The 12,484-nt window shown below is 44.2% G+C and overlaps 1 protein-coding gene across 3 annotated transcripts in view; it reads left to right on the top strand.

Moving 5' to 3' along the window:
* Positions 1-5,151: 5,151 nt before the first annotated feature.
* PIGH (phosphatidylinositol glycan anchor biosynthesis class H) overlaps positions 5,152-12,484 on the top strand; it is a 43,545-nt gene continuing 36,212 nt past the window's right edge. The window contains exons 1-2 of one of the 3 annotated variants that reach the window (XM_010366679.2): positions 5,152-5,427; positions 12,194-12,403. In XM_010366679.2, the coding sequence (XP_010364981.1) occupies positions 5,248-5,427; positions 12,194-12,403 (390 nt within the window). In that variant the 5' untranslated portion in view covers positions 5,152-5,247. The remainder of the gene's footprint in view (positions 5,428-12,193; positions 12,404-12,484) is intronic. The other 2 variants (XM_010366685.2, XM_030930971.1) reach the window with 2 other exon arrangements.

Raw genomic sequence — 12,484 nt, forward strand, 5'->3', positions numbered from 1 at the left:
AATACAAAAAACTAGCCGGGCGAGGTGGCGGGCGCCTGTAGTCCCAGCTACTCGGGAGGCTGAGGCAGAATGGTGTAAACCCGGGAGGCGGAGCTTGCAGTGAGCTGAGATCCGGCCACTGCACTCCAGCCCAGGTGACAGAGCGAGACTCTGTCTCAAAAAAAAAAAAAAATGCAAAAATTAGCCTGACATGGTGGTGCGCACCTGTAGGCCCAACTACTGGGGAGGCTGAGGCAGGAGGATTGCTTGAGCCCAGGAGGTGGAGGTTGCAGTGAGCCAAGATTGCGCCACTGCACTCCAGCCTGGGTAACACAGCGAGACTATGTATAAAAAAAAATTAATATGAGAGAAGCATATAAATGTATTCAATATAAATTTTATATGACATAGGAGCTTTTGTAAAGAAGAAATACTTAGGTGGCAGGATTATGGATGTATTTTGTTTTATAAAATTTCAATTTGATGTTAGGTAAATACCAAACATACCTTACTAAAAACAGAGTGGCAAAGCTGGGCACAATGGCTCATGTCTGTAAGCCCAGCACTTTGGGAGGCCAAGGTGGGAGAATACTTTGAGCCCAGGAATTTGAAGGTATAGTGAGCTGATATTTGTGCCAATGGACTCTAGCCTGGGTAACAGAGTGAGATGCTGTCTCTAAAAATACATAAATAAAAAGGGAGAGGTAATACAATTTTTAATGTACATCATTTATAAGACTATCAGAAAACATCAAATACCTACAAATGAAGTCTAATGAAAGATGTGCAAATAATTGTTAAGCATTGCTAAAAGAAATTAGAGAAGACTTCAATAAATGGAGAGATGCCAGGTTCATGGATTGGAACATGTGGCATAGTTAAGATGTCAATTCTCCCTTAAATTGACTAATAGATTCAGTACAATCCAAGCAAAATTTTTGGTGAAAATACAGAAACCCTATAATAGCCAACACAATTTTGAAGAAAAGGTACAAAATGGAAAGACTTAACAGAATGAGAAATCAAGACCTACTGTAGAGCTACAGTAATTGAGACAGGTTGCTATTAGCGTAAGGGAAGACAAAATAGAACAACAGAACATAATAGTGTGGAAATAGACCGACAAATATGTGGTCGCCTATTTACAACAAAGGCACCATCACAATTGGGGGGAAAGGGTAGTCTTTTCAACACATGATGCTGGGAAGAAAAATTACCCTTAACTTCTACAAACAAAAATTAGTTCAAAATGGATCATTGACTTAAATATGTAAGGTAAAATAATTACGCTTCTAGGAAAAGAAATGTAGGCAAAGTTTTTTTGTTTTTTGTTTTTTTGTGTTTGACACAGGCTCTTACTCTGTCACCCACGCTGGAATGCAGTGACTTGATCATAGCTTACTGTAGCCTCAAACCCCTAGGCTCAAGCAGCCCTTCTGCCTGAGCCTCCCTAGTACCCAGTAGCTGTGCCACCATGCGCAGCTTTTTTTTTTTTTTTTTGGTAAAGTCAGAGTCTCGCTCTGTTGCCCAGCATGGTCTGAAACTCCTGAGCTCAAACGATCTTCCTTGCTCAGCCTCTCAAAGTGCTGGGATTACAGGCATGAGCCACCATGCCGGCAAGACAGGCAAAGCTTCCTAAACCAGACAAATATTGTACAACACTAGCCATAAAAGACAAGATTGATAAATCGGACTTTATGAAAATTAAAACCTCTGTTCATCAAAAGACACCATTAGAGTATGGAAAAGTAAGTCACAGACTGTGTTTTACTGCTTGGAGGATATACCTCAATTAAAAAAATTTCCTTAAATGGACAGATGAGGAGACTTCCGCTTCTGAAAGGTGGAACAGACATACCTTTGCCTATCCATCCCAGTAAGAAAGCTAAAACCCTTGCGCCTGTAATCCCAGCTACGTGGGAGGCTGAGGCACAAGAATGGCTTGAACCCAGGAGGTGGAGGTTGGAGTGAGTAGAGATTGTGCTACTGCACTCCAGCCTAGGCTACAGAGCGAGACTGTCTCAAAAGAACAAAAAACAAGGGCCAGGCGCGGTGGCTCACGCCTGTAATCCCAGCACTTTGAGAGGTCGAGGTGGGCAGATCACCTGAGGTCAGGAGTTTGAGACCAGCCAGACCAACACGGAGAAACCCTGTCCCTACTAAAAACAGAAAATTAGCCGGGCATGGTGGCGCATGCCTATAATCCCAGCTACTTGGGAGGCTGAGCTCAGCAGGAGAATCGCTTGAACCTGAGATGCGGAGGTTGTGGTGAGCCGAAATTGTGCCATTGCACTCCAGCCTGGGCAACAAGAGCAAAACTCCATCTCAAACAAACAAACAAACAAACAAGAAAACCCACAAAGTAGTAATAAGGATTTTAGTGACTGGGCACAGTGGTTCATGCCTGCAATCCCAGCATTTTAGGAGGCCAAGGCAAGAGGAATGCTTGAACCCAGGCATTCAAGGTTACAATGAGTTACGATTATACCACTACACTTCAGCCTGAGTAACAGAGCAAGACCCTCTCTCTAAAAAGAAAAAGAATTTTAGAGATCTTATATTACCACAGTATTTATTCCTAATAATTGAATTTTTTTTAAATTAAGTACATTTGGCCTTTTTCTTTTTTTGAAACTTCTTGTGAAATTGTGAAACTTCTTGGCCTGCTGGGCATGGTGACTCATTCCTGTAATCACAACTCTTTGGGAGGCTGAGGCCGAAGGATCAACTGAGCCCAGAAGTTTGAAAATAGCCTGGGAAACATAGTGAGATGCCATCTCTACAAAATATGCAAAAATTAGCCTGATGTGGTAAAGTGTGCCTATAGCCCTAGATACTTGGGGGGCTGAGATGGGAGGATCTCTTGAGCCCAGGAAGTTGAGACTGTAGTGAGCCGTGACTGCACCACTGCAGCACTCAACTTTGGGTGACAGAGCAAGACCTTGTCTCAAAAAGAAAAAAAGGAAAAAAAAGGAAGAAAGAAAAAGTAAAGAAACTTCTTAGCCTGTACAGGTACCTTTTGTATTGTAGACCCTCTGGAAGTTTGGTGAAACAAATGGACCCTTTATTATAATAATACTTTAAAATGTATAACTACATAGGACTTCTAAGAAAATCAACTATATTAAAATATGGTTATCAAAATATTTTAAAAACGTGTTACAGTGATGTTTCTCTTTATTGACACATTAAATAATAATAGCTAGTGATGCGTTTAATAATTACTGCAATTCTGAAGTAGCAATGACTAGAAATGACATTTTGAAACAATTATTGTGAAAAGAAAATATCTGTGATTTCTGTCAGTGACAAAAATCACAAACTCTAATACTAGTTTGTTGCCTATATTAATAATCAAAAGAAATGTTAAATTTTAATTAGAAGTTAATGAAACTAAAAATGACACACTGATTCTATCCATGGAGCCCAAGTTAAGAACTCCAGGACTACTGACTTCCCCAAAACATTAACAGTACTTACATCTGAGTGATGGAAATACGGGTGGTTTACATTTTTTTCTTTTCTGTATTTTTCAAATTTTCCACAATAAGCAAATATCACTTTTTAAATTACAAAACACATGATATATGCAATAGTAAAAGGGGTGATGTGGTTTGGCTCTGTATGCCTACCCAAATCTCATGTCAAACTGTAATCTCCATTTGTTAGGGGAGGGACGCTCCACCATGCCCAGCTAATTTTTTTGTATTTTTAGTAGAGATGGGGTTTCACCATGTTGGCTAGGCTGATCTTGAACTCCTGACCCAAGTGATCTGCCCTCCTCAGCCTCCCAAAGTGCTGAGATTACAGTCATGAGCCACTACGTGCAGCCCATCACCAGTGTTTTGACAGTCCACACAGCCAATCCTGGGTCACATCAGAAGTAAAAATGGAACCCATACACCACTATTACTCACGAGTTCAGTAATTTTATTATCAATTCCATCTGCATCTCCCGCTCCTACTTAATTCCCAGCCAGGTCTTGCCTGTCTACTACAGTCCAAGCAGTCATTTGGGAGAGAGAACTCCCAGGCAGTGAAATCCAAACTCCGTACCAGACCCTACAAGACCCTCTTGGATCTGACCCCTACCTACCTCCCCAATTTCCAACTGTTTTCCTCACAAGTCAACCTTTCTGGCCTTTTGATTATTTCATTAAGCCAAGTTTGTTCCAACTTCGAGGGTTTTGTCTTTCCTGGTCTTCCTTTCTGGCAAATTCCTCCTCCAGAGCTCCTTCAGTCCTTTCTGGTTCCTCGCCCTTGTAACTCCAGTGTCCTCTTAGAGACTTCCCATGACTGCCCTATGTAAAGTCAATCCCTGCCAGTCAGCATAGTATTGCCAACAATACTTTCTTATTTCCATATTGTCTCCTACTAGAAAGGAAGCTACTTGAGGGCAGAGACTGTCATCAACATCGTTCACTGCTGCATCCTTAGCACCTCAAACTACCCGGCACAGGAAAAAAGTGGGATGAATACCGGTGGATTCTCCTTGTGTCTCACTCCAGCTTAGAGAAATCGTCTTGCCAAGCAAAAGCATGATTAAATCTGTGGGTTTGGGCTGGGTGCGGTGGCTCACGCCTGTAATCCCAGCACTTTGGGAGGCCGAGGTGGGCTGATCACCTGAGGTCAGGAGTTCGAGACCAACCTGGCCAACATGGTGAAACCCCGTCTCTACTAAAAACCCAAAAATCAGCCGGGCGTGGTGGCGCACGCCTGTAATCCCAGCTACTCAGAAGGCTGAGGCAGGATAATCGCTTGAACCCGGGGGACGGAGGTTGCAGTGAGCCGAGTTCGCGCCATTCCATCTCAAAACAAAAACAAAAAACAAACTGTGGATTTGCTTGTTTTTAGACAGGGTCTTGCTCTGCCGCACAGGTTAGAGAGCAGGGGCATGATCTCGGCTCACTGCAACCTCGACCTCCCAGGCTCAAGCGATCCTCCCACCTTGGCCTCTCAAAGTGTTGGACTACAGACGGGAGCCAACGCGCCCGGTCTAAAAACGGTTTTAATCCGTCCGCTGAACTATTGTCCCCGACGGGCTTTGTTCGAAGACAATCATAGAAGCTGGGTCAAGGCCGGCCGGGACGAACGCACAGTCACCAGCCCCACGCAGGGCTCTCGGCGCGCAACTGAGGCTGCGCAGGCTTAGGGCGGGGCGTGGTGACGCGGCTGCCGGAAGCGGGTCTGGAGCGGGCGGGACGTCTAGGGCAGGCGATCGCCGTGGAGCGCCGCGCGGTGCGGTGCGGGCGGCTGAGTGGGGGCGTCATGGAGGATGAGCGGAGCTTTTCGGATATCTGCGGCGGCCGCCTGGCCCTGCAGCGCCGCTACTACTCCCCGTCCTGCCGGGAATTCTGCCTCAGGTGCCCTCGGCTCTCGCTGCGTTCGCTCACCGCTGTCACCTGCACGGTGTGGCTGGCGGCCTACGGACTCTTCACCCTCTGCGAGGTAAGGGCAAGTCGGCCCCTCCCCGCGCTCGAAGGAGGGGGTTCGGCTTTGGGAGTGTCTTTGGGGTCTTTGGTCGAGCCCAGACCTCTGCTCGGCCCCTCCTACAATGATAGAACAGAAGGGCGGGAACTCACGGGTTCTGGGGACGACATTCCGCTGCTGGACAGCTCTTTAAATGACGTTTAGTGAAGTGTGTGCTCCTGGACAGTACCTTCCCCCTCCGTGGCTGTGCTCTGCTCGGTGGGTTCACTCAGCATACATCTAGTTCTTGCACGACGGTATAAAACTTTAACTTCCATGTGTTCTATGTAGTATAGGCGCGCAGTAATTTAATTCCAAGAGTTCAGGGAACTCTAAGTGGGTCTTCCTTGTCCATCACTTCTGCTCCTCAAAGTAGTACTGCTAACAATACTTTATGTAGACTTCCACAAACTGTCTTTGCCTCCACAAGTGTGTGTGTTTATCCGTGTGTATAGATAATGTTAGAGTTCTTCCTAATCTCTGTTTTTCAAGGCAGTTTTTTAACCCTCTGTCCTCCCAAACCCTTCCCCAATTTCAAGTACTTTCTTTTTTTTTTTTTTTTTTTTTTTGAGACGGAGTCTCGCTCTGTCGCCCAGGCTGGAGTGCAGTGGCCGGATCTCAGCTCACTGCAAGCTCCGCCTCCCGGGTTCACGCCATTCTCCTGCCTCAGCCTCCCGAGTAGCTGGGACTACAGGCGCCGCCACCTCGCCCGGCTAGTTTTTGTATTTTTAAGTAGAGACAGGGTTTCACCGTATTAGCCAGGACGGTCTCGATCTCCTGACCTCGTGATCCGCCCGTCTCGGCCTCCCAAAGTGCTGGGATTACAGGCTTGAGCCACCGCGCCCGGCAATTTCAAGTACTTTCTAAAGGATTATGAAATTTTGGACGTGTGTGGTATCTGTGCTCAATTTCCAGATTCATTCCTGTTTTCTTTGAGCCGCAATTTTCTACATCTCTAAAATAGAATTCATGCCTGCCATACCAGCTTCATGATATTGTGAGGGTTAAATGCAGTAACTTTGTGACAGCTCTCAAATAAAAAGAATTATCCCAATTGCCCTTTTCAGGGTGAGTTCTAGTTTCATATGTAGTGCCTGAATTGAATGTGTTATTCCAGAATTGATCTAATCAGAGCTAAGTACAGCAGGGCTATTTATTTCTGTAACTTGGATATTGTTTCTATTACTGCATCCATTAGCTTTTTTGCTGTCAAAGCATGTTTCAGAGCATGGTAATTTAGCGTAGAAATATGCCGAATTAAGACTGCCCTAATTGTAAGAAACTATATCTAACTGTATCTAAACTGTATGTTTGTTCAGGCAAAGGGCTGTACCTCACGCCTGTAATCCCAGCACTTTGGGAGGCTGAGGCAGGCGGATCACTTGAGGTCAGGAGTTCGATACCAGCCTGGCCAACATGGTGAAACCACGTCTTTACGAAAAATACAAAAATTAGCTGGGCGTGGTGGCTCACGCTTGCAGTGCCAGCTACTCGGGAGGCTGAGGCAGGAGAATTGCTTGAATCCGGTAGTCGGAGGTAGCAGTGAGCCGAGATCACGCCACTGCACTCCACCTGGGCAACAGAGGGAGACTCTGTCTCAAAAAAAAAAAAAAAAAAAAGAAAAAAGTTTATTCGTAAGTCCGTTAAAATGATGATTAAGTTGATAGTCCCCTAAAATTTAATTTACAGTATAGTTGAATTTTAGTATTAGCCTGAGTTCTTTTTTTTTTTTTTTTTTTTTGTGACAGAGTGTTGCTTTGTTGCCCAGGCTGGAATGCAGTAGCGCGATTTCGGTTCACTGCAAGCTCCACCTCCTGGGTTCACGCCGTTCTCCTGCCTGGGCGTCCTGAATAGCTGGGACTACAGGCACCCGCCACCACACCCGGCTAATTTTTTTGTATTTTTAATAGAGACGGGGTTTCACTGTGTTAGCTGGGGTTTCAATGTGTTAGCCAGGATGGTCTCGATCTCCTGACCTTGTGATCCTCCCACCTCGGCCTCCCAAAGTGCTGGGATTACAGGTGTGAGCCACCGTGCCCGGCCTAGCCTGAGTTCTTATAGCCTATGTGTGTGGTCATGTGAGGAGGAGGAAATAGATATTTATTAAATGCCCACTGAGTGCCAGATGCTTTACTGAATTCCTTACTTTAGCCCTAGAACGAAGAAAACCAAAGCTCACAAAGAGGGGTGACTTATCCAAAGTCTCAAAGCAGTAAATGGCAGATCTGGGCTTCAAACCCAGGGCTTTCTGACTCTGAGACCCTTTCTTTTCCTTTATACCATTGTATAGCTGATCTTAGGCAAAATTTAAAAACAAAAATCTGTTTTTGTGCCAGGTCCCTTCTGTACTTATCTCTTTGATCCTGGTGTACTCTGCTTACCCCATCAAGTACCCCAGGACTCAGTGACCTCATCTTCCTTTAAACTCTACTGCAACACTTTCTAAGGGCTCTGTGTGCCAAAATTTCTTACCTTTCCTATTCAAAACTGCTTATGAGAGTAATGAATATCTGGAATGAGAAGAAATCTGATTGAAGGAATACATTCAAATATACAGCTTAACCCCAACCCAAATGAATATTGAATTGTTTCAATTCTACACAGTAAAATGAAGTTGAAAAAAATGCAGATAGTAGGGCATGGATTGCTCTTATTGGAAAGCTGACATGATCAAATCCTTAAGGATTTACTGTTCTTCATCCCTTCATTCCTTCTTGTTTTTAAGTTCACAGTTCTATTAAAGTTCCAGGTTGTTCCCTTGTTTATTCCAACCTGGAATGTTCTTCCCCCTTCCCTTTCAACTAATTATATTGGTCACTAACCACCACCTCCCCTGCACCAATTAAATCCTAGTTCCTTGGATGTGATGGGATATATTCTTGTGTGCTTTAATGTCTTTTTCTTTTTCTTTTTCTTTTTTTTTTAATTTTTCCTTTGGCACTTATAGTCAGTATCAGAGTATCCTCCAGAATATTTTCTGTGTATTATTTCTGTGATTTATTTCTGTAGGCTAATAAATCTATAAGGGTCAGGGCTGAATTGTATTCCTCTCCATTTTTCATAATGCTTATTCAGTACAATTAATTAACTCAAAATTAGATCTTTCTGGATCATCAGAGACCCAGTACTGAATCCTCCATTCATCAATCAACAAATAATTATCTAGCACAGAGATAAGCAAACTTTTTCTTTCTTTCCTTTTTTTGAGACAGGTTCTCACTCTGTTGCTCAAGCTGGAGTGTAGTGGTACGAATACCCCTCACTGCAGCCTCAGTTTCCTAGACTCAAGCGATCCTCTTATCTCAGCCTCCTGAGTAGCTAGGACTACAGACATGTGCCACCACACCTGGGTAATTTTTGTATTTTTTGTAGAGACAGGGTCTCACTAGGTTGCCCAGGCTGGTCTTGAACTTCTGGCCTCAAGCGATTCCCCAGCTTTGGCCTCCCAAAGTGTTGGGATTATAGGCGTGAGCCACAATGCCTGGCCCAAACATTTTCATTAAAAGACTAGATAGTAAATATAGCAGGTTCTGTGGGGTCTGTCTCATAATATTCTTTTCTTTCTTTCTACAACCCTGTGAAAACTTAAAAATCATTCTTTGCTTGAGATGGGCCAGACAAAACCAGACCACAGGCCCAAATAATTTGCAGATCCCTGATCTAACACTATGGTTTAAGTATAAAGAAGTAGAAAGAGACCATCAAAGAAAACCAGAGCTAGTGAGTGGTTGAAGTGGTAAAAAACCAGGTTTTATTCAGGAACTACTACAGTAGGGGAAAAGAGACTTCAGTATAGAATTCCAAATTTCCTCAGTTCCAAATACAGCATGGAAAACTGGAGATTTATAGATAGCCAAGGAGCAGGGTGGGAGTCAGTGGATAGAAAATTACCCAAAGGAAACATCAGGGGCAAGATGGGATTCTGGCTAAATTGACTTGACAGGATTCTTGCTGAAGGCAGGCCAGGCTGATCAAATACCAAGGGTGGGAGTTCTTTCTAAACTGATTCAGCAAGATTCTTGTTACAACTGGGTGGGTAGTACAGGCCCAACAGAGATGTCAAGGTCAGGGCCTAGAGAGCTTAGAGGAACCTGACCAGAGGTAGATAAAGGAGAGTGTCTTGTCAGTGCAAAGAATAATAAGACACTTCCTGCCCTCAAGGAATGCAGTCCAAAATTACAAAATTTCTTTGATTCTACGTCATCAATATTTTTTTTCCCGCTCTGGCCTTCTAAATCAGCTTTGCCAGGTACAATGGCTCACGCCTGTAATCCCAGCACTTTGGGAAGTTGAGGCGAGTGGATCACCTGAGGTCAGGAGTTCGAGACCGGCTGGGCCAACATAGTGAAACCCCGTCTCTACTAAAAATACAAAAAAAATTAGCTGGGCGTGGTGGCGGGTGCTTGTAATCCCAGTTACTAGGGAGGCTGAGGCTGGAGAATCGCTTGAACCCGAGAGGTGAAGGTTGCAATGAGGCAAGATCACACCACTGCACTCCAGTCAGGGAAACATGAGCGAAACTCGGTCTTGAATGAATGAATGAATGAATGCAAGCTTCTGGGAAAAAAGATAAAACAATCCCACATGAAAGAAACACACACCAATAGGATAACACATTTTAACTTCAGAAATGTTAAAGATTGTACATTTGTCTTAGAATCAAGGGAATAAATAATATATACCATTTTTCGAGTCCTTAACACATCACTTAGTCAACTGTAAGTAACACAGAACAAATAAAATAGCCTTAAGAGATCAGGACCTTTTCTGTTAACAAGAAGTCATAAGGTAGGAGGGCTCCAGAGTTCATATACAGACTCATTTGATTCTGGCTCTTGTCATCTTACTGCTGACACACTTAGTGTGCCCTACTTGTCCTCCACCTGGTCCTCCAAGTGCAGAAACTGCACTTCCACCCTTAGCGTCCTCTAGTTGTCCTCTACTAGCTCTCCACTGGGTCTGGTAGAGGCCGTAGTAGTTCCAGGTATCTAAACCTCATGATGAAGGGAACATCTCTTCTGTAGAGTTTTAAAGATGAATTCATGTTTTCCGGAAGCCCCTCCAGCAGATCTCCCCTCACATCTCATTGGCCAGAGTTGTGTCACATGCCCATTTTTAAACCAGTCATTGGCAGAAGGGGTGGGAACCAATCATGATTCACTCACAGTTCAACTGGGGCTGGTGGGTGGCTGTTTATTAGGCAAGCCGTAGTATCTGCTACACTGTGCTAAGCACTTTATAATTGTTCAGTCTATGGTTTTGCACTGTATACACAGATGGTTCCCAACTTATGATGGTTTGACTTAGGATTTTTTGACTTTAGGATGATGCAGAAACAATACACACGATACTTCAAGTACCCATACAAACATTGTTTTTCACTTTAAAGTATAGCATTGAATAAATTAGGTGAGATTTTCCACACGTTACTATAAAATCAGGTTTTGTGTTACATGATTTGCCCAACTGTAGGCTAATGTAAGTGTTCTGAGCACGTTTAACATAGGCTAGGCTAAGCTCTGATGCTTGATAGGTGTATTAAGTACATTTTTTAATTTTAATTTTTCATTTGAGTGCTAGAACTCAATATTAAATGCATTTTCTTTTTTTTTTTTCTTTTTTTTTTTTTTTGGAGACGGAGTCTTGCTCTGCCGCCCAGGCTGGAGTGCAGTGGCCGGCTCTCAGCTCACTGCAAGCTCCGCCTCCCGGGTTCACGCCATTCTCCTGTCTCAGCCTCCCGAGTAGCTGGGACTACAGGCGCCCGCCTCGTCGCCCGGCTAGTTTTTTGTATTTTTTAGTAGAGACGGGGTTTCACCGTATTAGCCAGGATGGTCTCGATCTCCTGACCTCATGATCCGCCCGTCTCGGCCTCCCAAAGTGCTGGGATTACAGGCTTGAGCCACCGCGCCCGGCCAAATGCATTTTCGTGGGTTTATCAGGACATAGCTCCCTCCTGTATTCTGCTGAGGGAGTGTGAAAGGAAAAGATTTGGGGTCCTTTTTTTTTTTTTTTTTTTGAGACGTCTCACTCTGTCATCAGGCTGGAGTGCAGTGATGCCATCTTGGCTCACTGCAGCCTCCACCTCCCTGGTTCAAGTAATCCTGCTGCCTCAGCCTCCGGAGTAGCTGGGACTAGAGGCGCATGCCACATACCCAGCTAATTTTTGTAATTTTAGTTGAGACGGGGTTTCACCATGTTGGCCAGGATGGTCTCAGTCTCTTGACCTTGTGATCCGCCTGCCTTGGCCTCCAGAAGTGCTAGGATTACAGGCGTGAGCCACTACGCCTGGCTGGGTCCTTTCTTTTTTTAAAGATACAGTGTCTTATTCTGGTACCCAAGCTAGAGTGCAGTTGTATGATCATAGCTCACTGCAGCCTTGAATTCCTGGGCTCAAGTGATCCTCCTGCCTCAGTCTCCCTAGTAGCTGGAATTACAAGTGCAAGCTACTGCATTCAGTTGATTTGGGCCCTTAATTTGGAATTTTGGAAAAAAAAGTTTCTGAGATTGCTGTGATGATGGTGGACATTTTGCTGATGGAGGTTTTCCCCAGACCTATCCATTTGTTGTGTGGATCTGTTTCACTGTATACTTTTATAGCACCTCAGAACCCAAATAAAAGCAATTTCCTTTTCCTCCATGCATGTTCCCCTCATCTGACAAGAGAAGAAAGGCTTTTTTCCTCTTTGCCTGGAGTTGACTGGTACCACTTGGTAATCTTACTGCCTGTGTCTGGCTCTCTCTTCAGAACAGCATGATCCTCTCTGCTGCCATCTTCATCACCCTCTTAGGTCTGCTTGGTTATCTCCATTTTGTGAAGATTGATCAGGAGACTCTGTTAATCATTGATTCCCTTGGCATTCAGATGACTTCATCTTATGCTTCAGGCAAAGAAAGCACTACCTTCATAGAAATGGGCAAGGTCAAGGATATTGTCATCAATGAGGCTATTTACATGGTAAGTATTTAAAAGGTAGTATTACAGTCCTCTCTGGAGGAGGTAGCCAGCCCATAGGGTGTTCCCAGATCTATACCGAGC

This window comes from Rhinopithecus roxellana, chromosome 5 (assembly GCF_007565055.1).
Source record: "Rhinopithecus roxellana isolate Shanxi Qingling chromosome 5, ASM756505v1, whole genome shotgun sequence".
Classification (NCBI taxonomy): Eukaryota; Metazoa; Chordata; class Mammalia; order Primates; family Cercopithecidae; genus Rhinopithecus; species Rhinopithecus roxellana.